General features: G+C 44.3%; 1 protein-coding gene and 1 non-coding gene across 2 annotated transcripts; one reads left to right on the forward strand and one right to left on the reverse strand.

Moving 5' to 3' along the window:
• Positions 1-8,985: 8,985 nt before the first annotated feature.
• On the reverse strand, positions 8,986-9,059 carry Trnai-aau. Its single transcript has one exon. It is a non-coding gene; the product is annotated as a tRNA-Ile (tRNA).
• Positions 9,060-9,860: 801 nt separating this feature from the next.
• Positions 9,861-10,772, forward strand: LOC122401029 (EF-hand calcium-binding domain-containing protein 1-like). Its single transcript, XM_043402887.1, has 5 exons — positions 9,861-9,987; positions 10,060-10,220; positions 10,283-10,363; positions 10,419-10,529; positions 10,584-10,772. The coding sequence occupies exons 1-5, from the start codon at positions 9,861-9,863 to the stop codon at positions 10,770-10,772; spliced, it is 669 nt and encodes a 222-aa protein (XP_043258822.1).
• Positions 10,773-24,711: the final 13,939 nt, after the last annotated feature.

The following is a 24,711-nucleotide window of genomic DNA, read 5'->3' on the forward strand; positions in this document are numbered from 1 at the left end:
GGCTCGAACTAAGTGAACCGTGAATCGATGGGATCACGGTTTGCAAGCCGGCTCGTCAGGATTCCTCCTCCGTGGCGCGTTTTCCTATTGTGGACGGAACACCTTGGACCTCATACCGGGACATTGTGCAACTGCGAGAATCACGGCTAACGGCGGGATGAACCGAGGGACAGCAAGGGGGAGGGGTCGAAGAAGATTGGTGCTTTTGGAAGATTGAATGCGTGGGTGGCGGAGTCACACGCCGACCGAGAACTCCAAATCCGGTCTAATAAGGCGTCCCGACGTCGCAACACGCCTCGTTAAGTTTCACGAAACCGTTCACGCTGTTTAAGTTTCACGAGGATACGCGAAGAATATATTTACCGCGGCAGTTTCGTGGAAAATTATTTCTAGCCGAGGTCGAAGATGCTCCTACGTTCTTTTTTTTCTACAAACGGTCTACAGATAATTTCTCGGATATTAATACGTTCTAAAACAGAAACTGGTACGTCCAAACGAAAGAATAAATACAGAGTGAATCGACAAGATCTATTATCTGAAATAACTCGTTATTCCATTTGAAATGGTAAATCCAGTTCGATGCAATTTTATTTTGTTATATAAAACGTGAAGGAATGTGATTTGTGCCACTGGTTGTATAGCCATGTGTGTATCACATAAGCGTTAAGGGTGCACAACAAGCCGCGCCTATTAACGACACTTCGCTCAAAGGACGCGTCGAGTGCACGGATAAACGACTAGCAATTTCCGGTGTATTTATATCTCAAAGACGTCTTCAACCCTTCTCAGGAATGACCCTGGATGGATCGCGTCAAATGGGGTGGTCGACGTCTGGCAACTCGAGCGACTGCTGGCACGTTCGTTCACACGTACGACGCGTCTGGCAGCTATCATCCCCTATCAACGAGTGGTAAGACTGAAAAATCACGTCGGATTTATCACGCGTCTCTTGACCCGACTAAATCAGGCATGTTTCTTAAGCGATGGTGGGCGTTGAAATGCAAAGCTTGTCTGGTCGCGGTGGCATCGACTCGGCTGTCGTCGTGCACCGGAAAGGGTCGACTGCGGATCGAAAGAATAGATTGCCTAAGTCAAAGAGAAAAATGAGGAAATTATTCCAAAGCCTTTTAAAGCACCTTGGGCGTGCGTCTTGGACTCCTGCACCCCTCCTTTCACATTTATAGAATTCGTGGTCTCCAGAATTTCCAAATTGAAGAAAACCAGATCCATACATACCCACGAGTTAATTACAATTCTTCGGACGTATTCTCTTTAATTTTATTTAAGTTTGTTCCTACAGATCGTAATTAGAAGTCTTGGGAGCATCGATTCTAGAAAATCTGAATCCCAAGTTTTTGGAAATATTAGAGATACAAATGAGTGAAACGTAGGCGTAGAGTGTTTCGTTAAAAACTAGCGACTGATTGTTCCTTTGCAAGAATATAGCTCGCGGACAATAGACCCGCTTAGAAAAATATTCTTTGCACGGTTACATAATCTACATCTCGTGCGGGGCACAGGGAGCAGATGTCTCCTCGACAAACGACGGTATAAGAAATATTTAACATACAGAACTGAAAGGGCCGCATTCCTAATTTTCAGTCTGGCCACCATCCAATCTGAGTCGTCGAGGATCCACAATGCCGCTCTATTTCCTTGACGCGTATACAATCGCGTCATAGTAATCCTGTTAGGAGACGCTTCGCTGGCCAGAATACACCCCGCTGGGAGCAGGAAAAGGGGGTGCCATCTCTCAGTCGGGGCCAACCAATCTCGGTCCACGTTGAAGCCAACTCGATTTATCGCAAAATAGATTCTCCCCCGCTTTCGAACGTAACTAGCATCGAGTTGACCTACCCGAACCGTCTTATTCCACGAAATACACGCGAATCCAATCCAAATTGAGAATTTTAACTCGTCGAGCGCCGAATTATTATTTCCTACAAAACTGGAAAATAATTCCTTCACGAATTAACATTTTTCTACGACGCGTTCTGTAAACAGAACACTAACACTTCGAAGTATCGAACGGTAAAAGAAATATTTTTGATAAACGTTGGCAAGATCGTCAACGTTGAAAGGAAACGATAATAACCGATGCAGCAGTGGCCGATATTACATCCGAGCAGAGCGGAGGATATATAGCAATTGTGAAAACAGTAACAGCTGTAACAACTAGATTTCGACAATTAAAGTTCGACGATCATTAATCATTTTCCGTTTTCCGAGAGGGCAAAGTGTGAGTCATTAAGAAGGGTGAATTCTTCCTGATGAATGTAACACGCGCTACAGGTCTGTTTTTTTAGAACGCCTAAGGAAACACGCCGTGGCTTACTTCCTGAGGCAATTAATCAATCTCTTCCTACATCGAGGAAATCCTTGTTTAATCTTCGTTTTTTGTACCTCGAAGAAACAACGCTTCCCGCTAAAAAAAAAGTTAACCATACTGGATATCTCGACTGCTCGTTTCTCGAGCGATATCTCAATTGCATAATAATTTCTTTTACTATTCGTAATGTTAATTTTATGTAAACCTACAAATAATATGCTTGAACCGACTATCTACTTATTCGTATTAATCACAATTTTGTACTTACGAACGATTCTCTACTCTTGGGTTCGTAAAATTATCGAGCCTCGATCGTGAAACCTTTCTTAAAGAACTCTGCTTCGGCTCCGGAGAAAGGCGAGACAAGAACACCTTAACGTCACATAAATTTCTACCCGTTCACACCCAAACGGAAAATCGTCCAGACAACGAGTACAGCGAGAGACGAGGCGAAATCACGCTCCTCTCGAAATCGCCCGCACCTTCGAGACCCCACGAATAGGAACACATGCAGTCGCACGGCAATAACTCTATAATTTGATTGCACCAGCCATCGGGGTAGTCCACCCCCCCAAGGCAACGATGGTAATAGGCGCTCAACCCTTGCATCAACACCCACGCACACACACAAATCCCGCGTGTGCTCGGTCTGCGGCACCACCACGTCGTAAATAAAGCGAAAATTGTTGACCGGTGCCTTTCGGCTTGGTTTAAGCGTTAAACAAAGGCCCACGGTGATGTCGGCCGCCGTATCTTTGATCTCTGTTTGCCGAGGCATGCATCACACGCCAGATAATCGGGAATAATTATTTGTTAGATAAATACGATCCCAGCCGGCGATAGGAGGTCGAATTTATGATGGACCACTTGCCGCTTGTAAATGACGCGATGAACGCACACTCTCCCGCCGGGCCATGAATCGCCTGATACGCAACTCTTCCATCAGCCCTATATTATTTATTCTAATTCCTTTTTCTTATTTCCGATAACGCCTTTATTGCGTTAATACCGTTGTTCTTGCAAAGTAAAGTAAAAGAAAATAATATACGTGCAAAATATTCCCAAACAAACTTGCCATAAATACAGGGTGGCGCTGAATGACCGATATGGTTTGAATGTTTAATAACTTTTTTATTTAATGAATTATTATTATTATTTTTTTGGTGTTATAAAGTATATTAATGGGGAATATTTTTGGCTTAAGTATGAAAAATTATATCCCGCAAGTGATGGCCGTTTTCGGCTTCGCACATTCGTGCTCTTTCCAGTACATTTTGCATAACTTTTCGTAAAATTTCCGGTGTTATGGCTTGAATTTCATTGCGAATGTTTTCTTTTAGCTGTGGTATGGTGGCTGGCTTATTAATGTATACCCTTTCTTTCAAATAACCCCAAAGAAAACAGTCTGGCGCTGTCAAATCGGGTGAACGTGGGGGCTAATTGAAATCGCTTCTGCGCGAAATAATGCGTTCGCCAAAGAGGTCCCGTAACAGAGCCATTGTGTCCATTGCTGTGTGGGCTGTGGCTCCATCTTGTTGGAACCACAACTGTGGATGGTTTTGTACAGCTGGCCTCAAAAAATTGTCCAGCATCGTTCGATATTCAGCACCATTAACCGTAACTGAGACGCCATGTGCATTTTCAAAAAAATATGGACCAATAATCCTTTCAGACGATACACCGCACCAAACAGTACACTTAAGTGAGTGCAACTGTCGCTGATGAACTGTTCTTGGATTTTCCGTAGCCCATATCCTGCAATTTTGCTTGTTTACGAAGCCATTCAATTGGAAATGGGCTTCATCGCTCATTATCAAATTGTTAATGAAATCGCGATTTTCTTCTGCTTTTTGTCGGAATGAAATGGCATAATCAAGGCGTTGTTGGTAGTCTATCGGCTTCAATTGTTGCACAAGCTGAACCTTATACGGGAACATGTGCAATGTGGCCAAAATCCTCTAAACAGACCTCCGTGATAGCCCCAGTTGTGCCGAGCGTCTTCTTGTTGGTGTTTGTGGACTGTCCTGCACACTATCCGCAACACTTTGGATATTTTCTTCCGTATGGACCGTACGTGGTCTCCCGGTACGTGGAAGGTGTCTTACTGTACCATGTTGTCGAAAATTTGCAACAAGGCGGTTTATTGTTGATGCTGAAGGTCCAGTACGCACATTAAAAAAACGACGATAAGCACGCTGCGTCAAAACAATTGACCGTTGATTTTCAAAATAAAATTCAACAATTGCTGATCGCTGTTCTGTTGTGTAGTATTCCATTTTAAATTCCCCAAGTGTTCTTCACAAAATTCTGAAATAAAAATAAAAAAAAATAAAAAATTTAAAAAGTTATTAAACATTCAAACCATATCGGTCATTAAGCGCCACCCTGTATAAAGAAAGAAACAAACAAATGCAAATATATAACAGTGATAACGAGAGTTAGAATAGAATAAAAGGTGGGATTCGTAACAACGGAAGAGGATTGTAACAATGCGCAACTGTGCAGGAATGGAGTTACCGTGAACTGAGACGAATAGATTGTAGTTGGGATTTAGTGGAATGGTACGAGAGATTAGTATTACACGCGCGTGTACGATTTCGGTTTCGGGTATTAGCGTTCACCAGCGAGCTATGGAGCCCCTGAGCATTGTATTGTTTATGGGACTGCGGACGATGATGATTTGAAATTCTAATTAATCTGCGTCCTGTTAATGATCGTTTCGGTTGGGCTTGAACACGCGCAGTCGAGTTTGAGGCTCGATGTTCCACGTTGGGACGAAACTTTATTCGATTTTAACATTAGTATAGATAAAAAAGAAATATTCTGCAGGAAGCAAAGAATAAAAGGAACCGTTTCTAACTATCCTCCGTATCAGAACTACTAAATCTAAGAATTTGCTACATTTAATTTTCAATATAGAAAAAAGATCCCACGACTTTTGTTCCGTCGACCTCTTTCCCGACTTTCCCGGATCCCGCGACGCTGGAGAGAAACGTCGCTGACTGAAAGTTTCACTTTTACCCTGAAACCCGTTCCTAGATCAATCTGAAACGCGTCGGCCAATTACGGAACATCCATAATTACGTTGTTCCCATAAGCGTAAACTCGAGTAAGAAATTCGCGGCGATTGGTGGCTTCATAAATACGCAAATCCGCGCGTGTAGGCGATGGAAGCGTTGCGTGCCGCGGCTGACGCTTGCGTAACGACAGGCCAGCCTTGATCCGCACCCTCCCGATAATCGTGCCTCTCGAGAGGATCTCTAGATCTTCCCGCCGCGTTCCCGGCGTGCCGTGTGCAATCGATCGTCTGGATCGCGTGCATCGCGTTGCATCGGCTCGCCAGGATATTTACGCGCGTCCTTACGATCAAGCGCGGATGCGGCCTGCTCCCTTACACGTTATGAAATGTAAATTGTGAAACGTAGATCGGGGATGCCTGTTTCTCACGGCTAGGTAGCCCGAAGACTTCGTTTGAGTTATTGCACCGCTTAAATCAACGGTACGGTTCTCGATGTCCGCGTCTTAATTAACGCACCGGTGAGTATGTTAGCTCGCATCGGTTCGCGTTTCGTACCCGGTGCGCCGTTTAATCGTACATCTCGCAAATTAAAAGCCTTTTTTCCATGGGAGATCGAAACGCTCGAGCGATCGACTGCGCGAATTTGCCTCGTGAGAACGGAAAACGATTCCCTTTTTTTTATAACGACGTTGACGATCCTTGCGCCGATGAATTTAATCGGGGTTTGCGGAGAATTTACGAACTTCGGAGCGGATTGTTATCTAAAGTAGCACGACGAAGTTGCGGTAGGAAACACTTTATCTTCGGACTTCTAAAGGCCTTTGGAATCAACCTGTCCTGCCAGGTTGATTGCAACATTCTGCAATTCTACTTTGAAGTAACATTTTAATTTCGTGCGAGTAATTCTCTACAAATAAAATGAACGATCGAAATGCCTAAGAAATTGCCTGCTTAATGAGAGTATTCTGATCTGGAAAGGAAATTTTTAAAACAGGTATTCTTGCTGAATTTAAGTATACAACAAAAATGAAAAATGAAAAACACTTGTAGACCAGAATACTCCCTTAAAGGCACTGACGAGGGTCTATACTCCGCGCCACGGCGATCGACTATCCCTCGACGCCATCTCTGGTCTCTTCGAGCAAACTTATAATCACGGGTGCTGCTCGGTCTCTGAAACAGCCGCCCCCACACGCGAAGGGGAAAGTAGACACGATAGAGCAAATTAACTTTGTTGAAACCGAAAACGTAGCACCTCACTGGTCGACAAGCGATCCAGAGTATCGCGAATCCCGCAGAAGAAGCTCCGGTTGGTCTGGGATTCTCTGGATCCGCGCTACTAAATCTCACTTTGGTCCATCATGTGTCTCGCGTATAATATTTGATTTGACAGATTCAATTATATCTGACACAACAAACCCCAAGAATCGCGGGTCTGACTACCATCTCCATGTCAAAGTGGTAATCTATTCCCATCCTCCGGTCGTGTTTAACTCTCTGCAAACAAGACGCCTGAGAGTATCCAAAGAAAGAAAAAACGATATATCATTTTTCAGCATTCCGCGCGGTACGAAAACAATCCGCACGCAAATCGTCCGAGTTTCGCGCGTACGTCCGGCCCGGTGCACCGTATCGTACATCAACGTCCCGCAAAAGGTGGGCGGACGTCGCGTCAGTCGCTGACGCCCCGCGAAATTGAATCTAAGGGGTCCAGGGTCTGGCGTTCCTTCCTTCCTCCCTGCAGCCACGCTCGCTGCAGGGAGGTCGCAAATCATCACCTCGCTACATTTACAACGTTAGATAGCCCAAGATTACGGTCGTTCGGTTTTCGAGCCTGAGAAGAGCCGGTTAAAACGAGAAATTCCATTCTGCCCCTACATCCTCCCCATTCGTCCCGCCCTTGACAGTCCACGGTGGTTTTAACGCCTTTCGCGAAACCGATCGGTGTCGGCTCCGTAGATATCGCCTGGATGGCCACTCGCGCGAAACAATGCGCCTGCCTTCCGCAGGAACGTGCAGCCGTAATTTATCTGCTGGCGAGGACTAATGAGCCCATGATTACAGGGACCGAGCGAGAACTTCTTGCGAACGCCGAGCCGGATGCCGCGTGTTCGTGCGTCTCGGTCTGTCTTCGGGATCGTTGATTCGAATGCATATTATCGCGCGAAACGCCCACCCACCTGCGTCGCGGGATCCGAGATTTCATTTGCCGGCGCGTATTGTTTCTGCTCGACCAGTTGGGCTTGATTGAGTGCTTAACGGTGACAGGGGTCGAGCACGCCGGTGATCATTGAAATGCTTCGCCATTAAAGTCGACGAACCGACGTATGGGGTAACGCGGTGCGAATCCGGGCACTTTATACCGGTATTATTCCAACAAACACCGATATGCTACCGAATACCGAGATTAAAAGTGTTATTTTATATTTCATTTACCAACGAGGCTAGGTTTTGCTTCACTTTCGAATTCGAGGCGTCGAGATAAATCTTCAGCGATTCTTTCGAAAAACACCGCAAACGTTCGCACGTGACAACGGCAGAGGCTCGATCTCCGTGTGCTCCACTGGTTTTTATTTCCCAGAGGATTTGGTCCTGGCGAAATTCCTCGAGAAGACGTTCGGCCTCGAAACCCTTCCGCGTGATCAAGGACCCGCACTTACCGTTTCTCGCGCTCCTTAAGCCGTTCCTACGTTTTTACATTCTCGACGAAATCCCCGTGGCTTTGCGCCTGTTTATTATGCTCGCCGTCCAAATGATGTCATTAGATATACTTAAGCGGAAATTTATTGGCGTCCTTTATGCCGGTCGAACGGCTCCCGTGAAACTAATTCGTGAACCGTGCGTTCACGACTCATCGGTTATCGCGTCGAATTTCCTTTTCTCCTCCCCTGCCCCGCTCGGATTTCGTCGTCGCGTGAGAACCGACCATGTTTTTATCGCCCTCTATACCGGTGGCCGTTTTGCGGCAGCTTTCCGTGCAAGAATTCGTCGTAACCCCGGGGCGTACACTTTTACGATAATCTTTCTTACGACTGACTCCGCCGTCGTGAACTTTCTAAAGGTGAAAGATCGAATTGACCTGTTTGTTTAACGCACGAACCGCTCTCGTGAGAGCCGTTATCGGGAAACGGTGCGATCGTCGTTTTATCACCGCCAGGCTCTGCGATTATCAATTTTTATTTGGCAAATAGTAACGATAATAGCGAACGAAACACGTGTTCGAGACCACTCCTTGGCGAATGCAATATAGAGGGTACTGAAAAGAAAAGGGTTCTCGACATTCACGACGGATGAAAAGATTCTAAAATTGCTGACACTAGCCAAATGCAACAAATTCTGAGACCTTTGACACAAATTAATTTTCTGGATAACGTTATTTCTAAAAATTTTATTCCTCGTTTTCCCTGCTCGATAATGCTACGTATATGTGTTTGAAGTAGGTTTTCCATTAACTTTCTACTTATTTGCTGTGGTAGATCGATAACGATGACCATTTAATAAATATCAAATTTGAATGAATTCGAACGGTTTATTTTCGCTTGGAATGGACAAAAGTATTATGGTACCGATTCTGTCAGAGATTTTATTTGCCGTATCTATCGTCGAATGCTAGAACAAAAATGGAAAAAAATAATTCTGGCCCATGAGGGGATCGAACCCGCGACCTTCGCGTTATTAGCACGACGCTCTAACCAACTGAGCTAATGGGCCGATGACATCTAGTTGTTGTTTTATATATTTCTCCTACAATATAAATTATTTATTATTTCTAAAAATAACGTTACACTCGTTTCTAACAACGAGTATTAATAATATTCCACTCGAAACCAGTATAAGTAATATAACCAAGTTTAAGTCGTATGAAAGTGTCTTAGAAATTACTGTTTCTACTTCTCACTTTAGATGATTGAATGATTTCTTGTTTAAAAATTACCTTGAATTGCTAAAGTATTTCTTCATTTTTTAGTGGTTCAACAATATTTGAAGCTTACGGATGAAACGACCATAATCTATCCCAGACAGGATTATTCGAGATTGAAATTTTAGCATCATGTGTTAGAGCTTGGGCAAAGCTCTCGGATTGTAGTTTAATAAGAGGATAAAATGCAGAGTCTAGAAAAATGGAGGACTAAAGAATCATGTGTTAGGGAGAGAACGATCAATACCATGTTTCTCCAGTGAGAGAATGATGAAAGTGCAACTAGATTGATTAATTTTCAGAGTAATTTAGATCGTGTATAGTGGAAAATATTTGCCAAGTTTGTTGTTCAAATACTGAAACTTTTATCTTTTACCTTCATACGTATAGTTAAATAAAATACTATATGAGTGACGCCCTAACACTAAAATAGAAACAAATTCAGTGTCAACGTCATCTCTAAAATTATGCAAGGTTACATCACATTTGACGATCGAACAATTGGTTAGTTCGAAAATGAAAGAGCGGTGACATCGTTTAGAAAAGAAGTTTATTTCGACGGCAAAATTTAGAAGTATTAATAATCAGACAAAATGCCTGCCGCAGAGCCAATTGATATGTTAAATAACACGCTACAAGAAATTGTCTTTAGAACTAAGAATTCGGAAAGATTCAAACGACTGGCACGTCACACTCATTTCGATGTCAGAGAAGTTGAAGGTTATGCATTTAGAATATTATTACTTTTCCAAAGCGTTTAGTAATTATTATATTAATTCCTTTTCATAACAGCATTGGCAATAATCCATCGAAAATGCGTAGAAAAGTTGGGTCCTATAAACAGACCAATATTTCGTGATATCTTTCAATCGGGTTTAGACTTTACGGAAAATATTCGTCACTTACTGATCGACAGAATATTCTCCGCGTTCGATAATCGAAATGCTCTGCAGGTAATGAAATGATAGAGAAGAAATTGTCAAATGGTAAATATATGTTATAGATCATATTTTAGGTACATCTCGATCAATGGGTCGAAGGTCTTTCAACATTGCTTCGTGGCAGCTTGGATGAAAAAATACGCTACGCTTATCAAGTAAGGATTCCTCCGAGTTTTTTATTTATCACCAGCTGAAATTTTCCATTCATAGGTGTATGATAACCTGAAGACTAACAAACTAAAGAGGGAGCAGATATTTCTATCGATGCACGGTTGTTTGATCAAACTGCAGAACGATGAAAATCCTGACGAAGCCGTTAAGGTAAAGGAAAATGTTCCTACAGACTGTATGTAATGAAATTTCTTTGTTTCGCAGGACTTGATAGATATGTTGATGAAGAAGCTTGACGTGGACCGTGACGGATACATCTCGGAAGAGGATTTCAAAGCTGCTGTTAAAGACAAAGATCAACTCTTATTGGAATGCATGGGACCAGTGTTCCCTTCGAGAGCAGCTCGCCACACCTTTTTAACCACGTTCACCGATCGTCTAGGAAGATATTAATAAATGAAAAAATAGCGATCGTACGACGGTTTCGAGCAGATTATACTGTTCCGTTCGCGTTGGATTTACGTCAAGAACGACGCACGCATAGCGAAGTTTGCCAGGAGCAGAGCTCTTATTGAAAAGCCAAGAGCGTGTTCTCGCAATGCCAATGGGGGAAGAAAATGTGCCAAATCAGACAGAAGAGATCCGACTAGGCTGCTGAACGCTCCACTAAGTTTTTCAAGTTCAACCTGAGGTGCATTCCTTACGACTCATCGAACGGCGAAGATTGACTTGCTCCCTTTTACAAACAATCGTTAATGGACCGCAATAATAGCATCTCCTAATCGCATCAGATGCAATTCGTGATGCAATCGTTGAAAGGAACGCGATCAGCTGCTCAATTGGTGCAAATTGCGTTTCCTCGTGGAGTTTCGTTTCCCTATTTTTTATCCAGCCCGATAGATTTCGAGTGTACTCACAAAAGATTAGTCCATTCAAGGAATAATAGTTTTTTGAACTATGGTTCGATAATTCTCTTTGCAATCCATAGATTTGCGTTTCAAAATCTGTCCCGCTCAACAACTCGTTCCATTTTTCAGAATTACGTATAACGTATTACGTGGAATTTGTATAATTTTATTTAAATCTTTTGGTAACTTGTTAAAAACGTCAGACGAAGAAATAAATATGATTGATTCAACGCGTTTAATAGAAAATTAAAACAAGGGAACGTTACTGTTAGGGACAAATAAAGAACGATGAATGAATTCTACGAGCCATACGACAAAGCTATGATACTAATTATCTTGGATGCTTGGTTGGAAATTGTGCTCGCGTTTCACGGGGCTCGTCGCACAATGCTACCCTTGCGAGCCATCTCCATTTACCCTCGATTAATAGAGACGGTTAACTGGATCCGGGGAGCAAATATAGATCTTGCTGCGAGTGGAGAGCAAACACAGGACCGCGGAAAAGCCGCAATGCGAGGTCGCGCGAGCCATGAACGACGACAGGGCTGCCGACGTAGGTGGTGAACGTGTTACGAAAAAACATAATGAATGTTTGAGGATCGGTACGGTCGAACGAATGGCCCGATCCGCGTCTCAAGCAGCTATAACAACAAATTAAACGAGAAAATCTCGAGGCTTTCGTCGAAACGTCCACCCTGCCTTCGGGCTCGACCTACAATGCGTGGGCGTACACACGTATATACGTATAACACCATATAACACCAACACGCACGTCCCACCGGCCGAGTCCTGCTTCTTTTTTTCCCTCTCGTTTCAAGGGGAGAAGGTGGAACGATATTCTGTAAAGAGTATAATAACGTGCGTATGAAAGGGCAGATCCTTTGTGGGTAGCCGACCGTGTCTTGAAAGGATCCACCAGGATCTGCTGTGGCATGGAAGACGAGGGAAGGAGGATCGTCGAGATCGAGAGTTAGGGCACCAGCTGAGAAAACATGCCCGTGGCGTGTCGACAGCGAAATGTTCGTATTTGTGTCTGCGACCGTGGATGCGGTACATGTCGGGGAAGAAAAGATAGTAGTAGTCCAGGATGTTCGTAAATTCGTAGGTCGCGTACGGAAAATTGCCGCGCGCACCTTTCTGCTGTTAGGTCAGCGACGAGACTAAGCGATACCTCGTTCGGTCAAGTTTATCGGAATTCGTCGGAGATAATTGAATTAGCGGACGACCAGGGCTCAATCAAACGTTCTCTAATACAAAGATACTCGTTTTGTAAACGTACCTTTTACGTACTTTTTAATACTAAAAGAGTTGAAATATTTTCAAACTAAGAAAAGAATAGAAATTTTAGATCGAAAAGTTAATTTAAGAACGATTCTAATATATCTATGAATAAAATTTGTCCGAATCTGGTTCGAAGAAATCTGTATTCTCGAGCATTTAAACACCTGTTCGACGATAAAGAACCACGAACAACGAGTCCAAATTCAATTCCAGGGTCCTTTAAACAACGCGTACCGACTCGTTTGCAGGGTTGCTGATGCCACGGGGTCACGTGTCGTGCAGAGCAAGGAGCAGGACATTTTATTTTTCGCCCTCCCTTGCCTTTCGTCTTTTCTATGCTCCCCCTTGCACGCGCGTGCACATGTACGCGTGAATGCGATCTACGCATTGGATTTCACGTGAATCGCGCCCCCTCCACGAATTACCGGCTGGATTTATCGCCGAAGAAAAAGGCTGGCAGGGTATTCTCGTAATCCTTTGGCGTGGACCACTGTGCCGGCCCCTTTGATGCGTAGGCGTGGGCCACGCAAATCGAATTGGTCGGCGTCTCATCACGTTCCGTCGGAATCACAACCATTCCGCGTAATCGAGGCTGATTATAATTTATGCTTTTGTGCCACGATCTCCAACTTCCGCCGTCCGACCAGCGCTTTCGAACTTTCGACCGCGTGGATCGTTCTTAACTCTTCGAACGTCATTGATCCCTTCTTCGGCACAAGTAATTACTAACTACTGTCGTGCGATCAAACGCAATTGATCTTAATTTAAATGTCCGCTCAGCCAAGTTTATTTCTGAAATCGCTCCGTTTATAACGACTCTTAATTACTCTGCTATATCGATGTAACAAATATCATCGACTTAAAGTCGAAGCAAAGGCGACCGAAAAATGAATCAAAGAGAAAGTGAAAGTTCGCACGGAAAAGTACGTCCATACTTATTAAATGTCCAGATACTTTCGTAACCCAGTTTGTCGGAGAAGGTACGATTTAATTTTCGTCTACCTAGGATTATAAGACAATAGCCGTGAAATCCAATAGGGCGAATCTCGCGTTTCGTCTCGAGCATATCGTCTATTACTTCTGTCCCGATGGCCGATAGGTCCTCATTCCTCAGCTGCCACCGTAATTATTTACCATACACTGATTCTTGTTACAGAACAAACCGCGCTCGTATTTCCGTCCACTTCGACCGAAACGCAATAATTCTTCGAGCCGTTGGCCGCACGTGGAAACCGACGCGGTACCGAGAAAACCGAGGGCTAGCCGAACGTCCGATAAATCAGCGGATTCGTTAGCGGAATCTTCCTGAATCCATTTGTCCGAGCAGGGTAGATCCTGCTGTTTCGACAAGACGGTGTCGTGTTCGAACGGGTGACCTCGCGCTGCCGTTTCTTCCTTCCCTCCTAAACGGACCATACACGGTCGAGGTTTACAGGATGTTTGCCCGCAGGCTCCAACCACCGTCCCGTAAAATACAGTGAAAAAAGAAACAAACTGACCAACATTCCCTCGTCTGTTAATTGAGGCTATCACCAAATACGCAACCGTCGTTATTCTTTCTGGCATTTGTCATAGCTGTAAACAGTGCAGTTGTTGCTCATCTACCAACAATTAGCTCTATTTTAAAAACGAAATATTAAGAAACAACTTATTTTACCTTCTATAGTCATATTCGAATTTAGACGCAATTGATAATTTATCAACTATCACGTTTAACCCTAGTATTTATTTTTGTAATCAGATAAAAATACAGTAGTCCTTTCTTTAATTCTCTTAACGTCTCGCCTTAGGATGTCGCGTGGCATAGGTGTTGCCTCGGTAGAATCACGGTTTAAGAATGCGGTGTTACAGCGGCGATTCCGTGTTATACGGAGGTTGACTGTACCGGAAAGCATAACCGTGGCGAACGTAGTTCCTCCCTGGGGGCTCGTGGCGCGCATCTGCACGCTTCAATCAGCATTCCGCGGCTGCGCGCGCGAAAGATTGCGCAAGCTGCTCCAGTAGACCAGAACCGGCCGCATCGATATTTATGGGCAGCGGCATCGAAAGCGGTCCGCTGCGATTTTTTACCCGCGCGAATCGATCGACACGCGGTCCACGCTTCTGACGCTTTCGCCTATCCGTTAATTAAATTTATTGCCCGAACAGAGAACGACCTTTCGCCCGTTCGCCGGTTCCCCAGCGCGCGCCGTCCGCCAGGAATTCGCGCAATAATAAATATCCGGATGCTTGATTTATCGGTTCGCCCCGATCAACGTTGATACCGTGTAGGTGTTCCGGACCCGCGAGGGAATGATTAACGCTCGATGGACGAGATTACGTTTTCCGATCGTTCGTTCGATTGGAATTTCGTACTACGAAAAAGTCGAAACTCGCGTGCGTTGGTCGAACGGTGCCTTTGAAATCGATTCGAATCTAGCTGGGTAGTCTGTCTCGTTGCTCGTACAGGGTGTCCCCATTGAATCACTGCTCTCGATATGCTTGGGAAGTATTGGAGAACTTGGCGGGAAAGTAATAAAAGAAATGAGACAAAATTTGGACGAAATTATCGAATCGTAAATCCAAAATTTCGGTTCGAAAGCTTCGCCCTTGTCCAGAGGAAATAGCAGTGCTTCGGAGTGGACACCCTGTATAGTGGATAGAATTGTACTGAATTAAATACTCAGGATAGACTTTTAGAAACGATCTGAAAAATTACAGGGGTCGCGCAAAGATATAGTCGTCGACTGACAAGTATTCAAACTGGAAGTGAATTAGTGCTAATGATATAGCGATCGAGAAGGATACAGAGGTTAAATGTCAATTTAGAGTTGAGCTGATACAGATACAGTGGTTGTGTGTTACTCTATGACTTCAGGAAATACACTAAATTTTAATGGACGGTGAAAGTGGAAGAGGGACTAACAGGATAGAGGATTAGTAAGTTTAATAGAAAACTCGAAAGTTTAAACGGAGAATGCACTACTGCTACTCGGGCAAGATTTAAATTTCAGGGATCGTATCATTTACTACTTATTCATGTTTATTGAGAACAATTTAAAAAATATCATTTCAATATTATCTAAAATTTCTAGCTATAATAGTCGAGCTAACGAGCAACAGAGATCATTACGAAAGGTGGAATAATTAATTTCGTTTAAATGCCATTCGAAGTGTCCACTCGTTTGCCTAATCGACGTCTTCCGGATCGACGGCTTGTATTTTCTATCGTTATAGATCGTGCATCCACGGCTTGTTAACTTTCACGGGTTAGCTGTCTATTAGAACCGTAACTCGAATAATCTCCACGGGTACGCTCCGCGGACGTTTAAACGAGAATTGTAACACCACGCCCAGAAATATCTCCCGTTCCGAAAGTTTCGCGTCGCTCGTTGGCGAGCGTGTTCCTCGTTTTGCCCCGTAGAGTTAATTAGTCCGACGAACAGGACGCCGAGGACGTCAAGGCAGGACGATAGGATCTTTGAAAGACACGTCGGGTAACGCCCGCGACGTGCCACGCGACTAGACAGATTTCCAAGAGGAAGAAACGAAACAAACGTCTGTCTCGCGTGGACCCGTCGCGGTGAAGTATACGGCGTCGTGACGGACGGCTGCATTAAATCATCCGTCGGTTCTCCAGCTGTTTGTTTCTCCGCGAGCCGAATTCAATTCTCCAGCGGGGCCCTCGTAAATCGAGACTCGACCGAAAATCGTGCGCACAACACCCCGCCCGGTGGTTGGAACCGATAATCTCGCTGCTTCTAATTTAATTCCGCGCCTACGTGCTGTCTTTCAGCGCGAGACAAATAGGAAACGTATCGTTTTTAACGTTTTTAAACTTCCACGACTTAAAGGTGCTGGCGTCGATTATGGATACAGCGTTAAGATATCGTTTACACGAATACCTTATTGGGATTTCTGACCATTGTGCGTCGCTTTCATCCTCGCGAGGCGCGCCTCTCACAGTAGCGGTTCTCATCCAAATTACAGGGAATTTCTCTCGCAATGGTTACCAATGTATATCATCGACTTAATGACAGGAAATAAATTTGCACGTGCAAAAAAGTGTAATACGAAGGTTGCGAGCGAGACACGACGCGAATAATGTAGCAAAAAATGATTTTAATCGAAATAACTGAATTTCACTTTACGATTGAAACCTGGGAATCGAAACTGCGCTCTTTCACGTACAGAGCTCGGTTAAACGATGGCAATCATCCCGATGAAAGCCTGCTATATTAATGGAGGTAGAAACGGACAGATCTTTGATAAAGGTGCATCGAACTTTCCAATTTATTGGGTCGAGATATGAATTCGTTTGCATTTTAAAGACGAACTTTTGGATACGTTTTGGTATGGTGAAAATTTCGAGCGAATTAACTTATCGGATCAGTGGGTCAGTTTGTTAGAATGGAGAACCGAGATAAACGCAGTGCGAGTTGCGGTTTAACGTGGAAGTCGATCTGCGAGTTGTGGTCGCGTATGTTGTTCTCAGTTTCATTTTATTTAATTCGCTTTCACCGTCTGCCTCTGATACGTACGATAAAACTTTACTCGTAACGAAAAACATCTCGATCGTTCACCCCCTGCGATTATCCTAAACGCAAGGACTGATATAGATAGTGTTCCACCTAAAGGTATCAACAAATATTTTATACGTGAGCTGTGTGTTATCGAAAGAAATTATTGTATGCATAAATCAAATTCGAACGACACGAGGAGAAATTGAGCAGGAATGAAAATATTCAGCAAAAAAGTATGGAACGTCCACCGATACGCATCGACGTTTGCAAAGCCAGGAAACTTGTCAGAGAATGACCCTCGCCTCAACTTTCGTGTCAGTCGTTTCTGAACCCCATCGCCTAATTAATTACCTTCAGCCAGCAGTGAACCGCAACAAAGTGAACTGCTCTGCGGACGCACTCCGTCAAGATCGCCCAACGGTCTGCGCAAAATATTTATCAAATCCAACCACCGGCACAAAGGAAGATTAATAACCGGGTGAATCAAAGGCGCGTAAAAAAATGAACGACCGATATCTGCTTATTGAACGGGCCGCCGTTGAAATCCGATTGCCGTCCGCAGATAGCCAGCCAATTAATGGACGAAGGAAGGACGCGAGTTTCGTACCGATAGAGGGCCACAATTTCTTCTCCTACCAGCAAAACTTCGAGACAGACCGAGATAATGGCCGCGCGAGGCCCGAGATCGGCCCATCGCCATAAACTATCTCAAGGTGTCGAGTTTGTCACGGTCATGCGAGACCGAGTTTTCAAAACAGGATTAGCCGTCGGCCGGATCTCAGCGCAGTATCTCCTCGGGCCTGCAAAACGTGCGTCGTCCATTTTTCAGCGACGTCCTATGCTCTCCTTTCTCTTGGATTTTTTTTCTCCTTCTGCTTGCTCTCCGTTACGGCTTCCAGCCGTGGGTAGCCGGGGGATTATCCACATCCGGTCATTTCTGTCTAATTTTTTTGCTCCCACCTACCCTTCCTACGAACGTCCGAGTCTCGCCATTCATGGATATCGAGTGGTTTATATTGATCCATAGCGCGGGTGGGTGTCCATTCAGAAGGGAGTTTCGACTGCCTTCAATGGCTTTTAGCATTGTTCCGCGACTCTCGTAAGAGATCGTAAAAACGATCTGATACGGGACACGGGGCCTTCTCTTTTTTCTCCCGCGCGATGCGCACTTCTGCGAAACGATTTAACGGAGAAGACGTTGCTTTTCCGTGGGGAGCTCCTGCAGACCGGAAATACGTAAGTGCAAGGTGCGCTCGAAACGCTTCGGGACTTTGATCGCAGAGTTTGTATCGAAAAATGTCAAGATTTATTTTACGATATTTGTCGAGATTTCTTGACAATTTCCTAGAAATTCGATTCGAATTCTTGCTTCTCAAAAAATAAAAACAATGCCCAGAAAACGGGAACAGCGGGCTTAATAGAATTCGTTGAAGCGGCAAACATGCTTTCTGCTTCGTACGTCTGGAAACAGTCTTACAGGCGTTCGCTTCTTTAGCTTCTTCAGTAAAATCTGATTTCGTTCTCGTGTTTGACATGATTTACTCTCTTGCATATACTTATTCTTCAACATTCGTCGAATCTTTTAGGATGTAGTAGGATCCAAAAGTCAAAATGACATTGAATCGTTATTAATTACTGAAATTCGTCGACATTTCATCCGATAAAAGATGGTACAGTTATAGACGAGCCCTAATTCCTCTCCAAACGCTGGATCAGCATGAAATTTAATTTATCCGCCGGTGGAATCTAACGAACTTCCATGGAAACGTGTCAACTCGTTTTTCCTCATTTCGGCGAACGTAATCCGATGCCGCGCAGAATGGCTCATTATCCTGTCAGGATACCCGCAGGGAAAATGACAGGTTCTTTCCCAAAGTAGGTCGCATGGCTGGCAACGAAATTTAAAATACGGGGGGATTAGCATAATGACCGGGGATAGAGAAGAAACATTTTGACTCGTCAAAAGATACGGCTGACTTTTTTTTTTCTACGAAGCCCGACGTACAAAGTCCAGCTGACTCTTACATAGAACCCAGACAACGTTAAAATAGTTTCTTGCGTAACGTGGTAAAACTCGCGTCAATACTTATGGCATATTAGATGCTGATTACTCTATGATGCACGTACCTATAGAAAAATAATAATTGCATGGTTTTGCAATCGCAAAGATTTGCCCATTGAAACGAGAAACTTCTGATACGTGATCGGAGAAGAAATTGAACAAATGTTTTGTGAAGTATTGGTTCGTAAGATAGTAGTAACCGAACGAAGACTGTTGCATAATTTGGCCCAATTTTTGTTCGCAACCTAGAGAACTTCAATCGTCGATCTATAAGAGAACATCGAGAAGTTTATTAGATGACTTGGCGTTTAGGTATATTAACTAAAGTGAAAGAACTTCAATAATACATTCTTCGTGGTTTCGACGAATGTCCAATAAACCGTGTAAGTATGCAATCTATACTTCAGAAGCGGTACGATATAATAGAACAAATATTTCATACGTAACAGTCCAATAATTCAGACAGCGAAACATCATGGTGCACACGGATTAGTAATGAAACCTTCTAAGAATTTAATGTTTTTAAGGTCTGTTTAAGGTATAATATCAGAACACTTGGTCGTTTATGTCGAAAACGGTTATTGACGCGTTTAAATCATGGTTGAAAGCACTGTGCGGTAAACTACCAATCTCCCCGAGAATAATAAAATTGGCGTAATTTTAGAGGAGCGTTGAACTTTGCAATGGGAACGATGACTGCAAACGACAGTTCTCGCTCCAAGACAAATGCCCTTAATTATTCCCACGGGATCTCTTACTTAGAAGTTAGTATTCTTCGTGTAATACACGTCTGTGGCCACCTGTGTTTTCGCCTCCGCAATATCCCCGCCGCCATTTACGATAAAGTACGGCGGGAAACCGAGTTTATCCATCACGCTGACGTGCGCCATTCTTCACGCTAAATACCAGAAGTGCGTCTGTTCTTTCCACGGTGGCGGCTCAGTTCGGATCCGGGATGAAGCTGTAGGTACATTAATCGAGGTTGATCGCGGTGATAATTATTTAAAGATCCTGACGTCGTTTAACAACGATAGGATACCGAACCGATGCTTTTCTTCGTCTCTTTATCAATTTCCTGTTGCAATCTGAATTGTTACTTGTACGCAGGTACTTCGAGTTGCTTTTAAACCATCGTAAGTCAAAGTATCATATTATTCACTAATATAGTTTGGGGTCTTACTTCGCTCGTTCTGAACAAGAAAATTCAATTTTACAAGATTCTAAATTGAAAATCGACACGATTAATTTCTTGTTAAATTACCACGTTCGCGGATCTGTTTAAGAGGAGAACAAGGAGTTCGGTAAAAGAAAAAATCCATAAATCGTCGAGAGAGCCGAGTATGTAAAAGAGATGAGGCCTGATCACGGTAATGAACGATTCACCTGCTGCAAGCAGGCACAAATATCCCATGAACTCTCGCATTACGCTGTTCGCGGCCATAAATATTTACCTCTAAGCCCGCACCTGTCAGCGATACAACGCTGGCCGGAAATTGATCCGCTCGTAACGTACGGGTAACTACGAGCGGCGGCAAATCAGCGGTAATAATGAGAATTAAATAATGAGCGTTTGATAGAGCAATCGATCGTATGTTGTAATCAAGTAATTCGCGCGGTGCGAATCGCCCACAGCCACGGCACAACCGATCGCTGGCAAACTTGCCGAAGATTCACCGAGAATATCAAGATATCTCGTCTCCTACGGTCGTATCGGTTCTCGATGAGTATCTGCCCACGTAGGCCCGATATCCGGCAACGTGTACACTTTGGCGATAGTCATAATCATTATCGATCGTTTCCGCGCCGGCGGCTCGACGGGGGTCAGAAGTTAATGCAAAATCAACGGCAATTCGTGCTGGTACACCTTCGCTTTGATTTTCCCGACGTTGCGAAATTTCGCGCGCGCGTTCCTCAAACTGGTTTCTAATCTCCAACAATACTGTTTCAATTAGTAGTCGACCGTTATCGGGGTTAACAGCGATACATCCAGTATATCACCTATTTTCACTTAAAAATGAATTAGAACGAAAAATGATTTCCTCGACAAACGAATGTTGAGTGCATAAGTTGCACAAATTTTTACTTCGTCGCTTGTTGCACGTGCAATATCGTTTCGCTTGCACATAATCAAATACGAAGAAAATTTATTTAGGCCAAAACAATTCGGTGCAAACTAAACTACTTATTTCATTCTATTTAATGGGAATCTGAATAATAGATTTATCAATTTTGTTTATAAATTACTGAAACCCCGAGTACAGACGCCTCTTTTCGAAACACGCCATTGTTGAAGTTTGTAATTCGTTCCATCGCTGGTCCGACGAATCATGTCGGTATTATTCGTCGATGACTCAGCGCAGAAAATATTTTCAAAATACGTTTTGAATATTAAACTTGGAAGGCGGTTACCGGTCGGAACGTCGGTTTGTTCCGCGCAGATTTCGCTGGCCGAGCCTCTTTGATTCGATTGTCCCTTGTGTATTAGGTAGGACGACGATGACAATAGCCTAGCAGGAATATTTGCAAACGTCGTCGTCCATTGTCGGCGCGGGAGGCTCGTGGATTCTCCGAGATACATGGAAATCCGAGTTTCGAAACGCGTGACGACACTCGTATAATGGTCTGCTAACGACTTAACATCTGTCGCGTAGTTATGTCGAAGCCAATGACATTCTGACGCCTCCCCTGCGGGGAGAGGATCTATCTAACTTCTGAAAGCTCTTCCGTTCCACGGGAAACCCCCAAACAGCGGGCAAAATTCAGGAAACGTTTATTTATACCCTTCCTATACGACATTGCCAACAAAAGAACCGAACGTTAAAAAGTGGTTTGCACGTGAAGTTGTTTCTTGCTGGACAGAAGCATCGCGAATGGAAATATCCGCGTCAAAGTTGCTGAATTATTTATTAGTATATCGGGTAGGACGAATCGAAGTACAGTTAAGTCCAAAAATAGAGTCAGCAGGTCGGAAGGAGCGACGTATCGTTCCATATTGCGCCTGCCAAATACGGTGAAAGCGAGATCAGAGCCGGGGCGCGACCACGCAACGAGGAGATACCGAAAGCCATTATGGGGCCATAACGCTCGGAGGATGGTGAATCGCGATTGATATGCAAATCGGTCGCATCATTAGTGGCGCGTACGTGCGTTGGCAAAGAAGGAGCACCGAGGAGGTGTGACCATTGCAGGAAAGAGGATTCAAAGGGTGGCTGTCGAGCATTCACTCGAAAGGAAGAGACGTTGGTCATCGGTCGTTAAAGTGAAAAATTATACTTTCCTACGATCGTCGTTGTCGCCTTGCGTCGGATCCAGATTCAAACGGTTGCATCTGCGGTATGGTCAGTCGAGGGGTCAGGCCAATTAGAGCCACTGTGGGAAAGTGGCGACCAAAGGGTGGGTGAAATGGAATTCCCGCAGCTCGAAACGCTGCTACACAAACGAACGATATCGCTTTAAAAGTAGATGTCATTTATCACGCGGTAAATGATTCGCTTTAACGTTGATCTCTTTCTAGCTCTAATATTTACTAAGGTTCTCTTTACCACCGGACGAATACCCGATCATAATTTCTAATCTATCCGGCAAACTGCTTTTGCACTTGTTTTGGGCTCCATACAAAGTAGTTAACTTTCTCATAATACTTCCTACTGCCTTTCGATACAAACTCTTCCCACGAACGTTTCTTTCGTCAGAAACGATGAGGACAACTTTCACAGGCCGGGGGAATGGTTGTATACATACCCAAGAAATTTTAATAGATTTACATCGTGTTTTAGCCCCGGGGAAAATTACCGGTTTCAGTAAAACGGTCTTGAGTTCACCATCACCTGATACGTCGTAAATAGGGGGCACGGTGACGCAGGTGTCCGCTCTGAGGGCGAGAATTCTACATGCGCGATCGTGCGACTTTATTAACTCTCATTCAACAACTGAGAAACGATTGAATTAAATCGTAAACATTCTTTACGGGAACCTACGCCGTTATACGTGTACCAGATACTTTTGCAACAAATTACGTAACCTTTCTCTTCGTAAAACTGTTCTACCTTTCTTTGTGAAAGGTAGAACAATTTTGCGTACCTCTGGATGTTTATAAAACTGTAATCTGCCGAGTGAAAGTAGAAAATTGCGGAGAAGCAAGAAATTTGACATAGCCTGTTACAAGTTCAACAACAGACCGAGGCTAGAATACACAAGAAGCCTGGTGTAATCGGTGGGGCAAAAAAAATACGAAGGAAGCGTTCTACGGCGGTCGAGTTAAGGGTTAAACATCCGGCTTTTAGCGACGTTCCCTCGCAAATAGAAGCGATTACGATGGTTTGCCTTTCTCCAATAACAATAAAACTATCGAGTCGATAAAACCTAACCAGTATAGAAAATACAAATCAACAGAGAAGAAAGGGGAACATAAGAGAATGCGGTATAAACGCAGCGGTGTAATGGACCAGGTGCAGCACGAATAGCTGTCGTAAAGCTAATTCCAACGCGAAATTAATTAATTCTATAAACTATTCGCGGCGCGTAATTATTTCCGTTCATTAATTTAATCAATCAAATGGAAAAGAAGGTACTTTCACCCGCGAGAGGCTTAACGGCAAGAAACGAAGAAAACGGTGGCTCATCGCGCTGATTCGATCGGGATCGTCAAAAGTAACAGAAGAAAATCGACGAGCGTGTTCACCGGCAGCGGAACACGCGATACCCCGTTCATCGTGTATAATTGCCGCAATAATATTCGCGAAGAATCCGTCGGTTGTCTCGGAATCCGCGTCTACTTTCACGTATGTACGTATCCTGGCCGCGAAAGTCCAGGCGTCGAATCGTTGCGCCCATTCACGTGGAAGCGCGTAATTTTTCGTCCACGGCGAAGCAGGATGCGGTTTCCCGGGATTGCAGTCGGCTGCAATTACTTGCAGCCTGGCCGGTAAGCCGAGGCGGGACGACCCCTAACCTCTGGCCAATGTCTGCCGCCACGGAGGCTGCTGGTAATCACGTATCCTACCGTACCCTTCGTGAGCAGCGGCCAAAGGGCTGAGAGGGACAGCTCGGGTCGAGTCGAGCCAACGGACAAGGACGCGCCAACAACTCGACGGGGAGAAGTCCAAGAAACGTAGCGCCGAGAGAGAAAGATGGTCAAAGAGGGGGGAGGGGGAGAGAGAGAGAGAAACGCAGCAAAATTGAAAAGAGCAAAGGAAGTGAAAAGGTTACAAGGAGTCGGAGAGGGACAGAGGGTGGCCAAGGGGAAAGGGGAAAGCTCGAGAAGAGATTTTGAGGAAGTTGAAGAGGCGATCGAAGAGAGACGGAGGGATCGAGGGATCGATAGAATCGCGGGAAGGAGGAAGTCATGCGTGTCTCGCACGACGGGGAAGGGGCAACGTGCAATTTTCTCGCAAGCTCGAAAATAATCGGGCCCGGAATTGATACTGCATTCCACGATACTCATAAGATATAAATCACGGGCATGGTGTCTTGAAAGCCGAGGGTGGGAGGCTTCGTAGCCGATGGAATAACTTAATCTCGCCGGCGACGTTGCGAAAATTGGCTATGTTTATTACATACGAACCGAGTACGTACGATTTTTGTTATTCGTTTATGATACGAAATCTGCACAAAACTAAAACGATGCAGTCTTTTTTTTA

This window comes from Colletes gigas, unplaced genomic scaffold, assembly GCF_013123115.1.
Source record: "Colletes gigas isolate AHSC1104 unplaced genomic scaffold, ASM1312311v1 Colletes_gigas_Sc00021, whole genome shotgun sequence".
NCBI classification, from domain to species: domain Eukaryota; kingdom Metazoa; phylum Arthropoda; class Insecta; order Hymenoptera; family Colletidae; genus Colletes; species Colletes gigas.

What these genes read in the sequence shown, in the direction of transcription:
- LOC122401029 (XM_043402887.1), top strand. Translation starts at nt 9,861, where the DNA reads ATGCCTGCCGCAGAGCCAATTGATATGTTAAATAACACGCTACAAGAA. An exon ending in AAATACGCTACGCTTATCAA is followed by an intron (nt 10,364 to 10,418) that starts GTAAGGATTCCT and finishes TTCCATTCATAG; the next exon opens with GTGTATGATAACCTGAAGAC. An exon ending in ATCCTGACGAAGCCGTTAAG is followed by an intron (nt 10,530 to 10,583) that starts GTAAAGGAAAAT and finishes TTTGTTTCGCAG; the next exon opens with GACTTGATAGATATGTTGAT.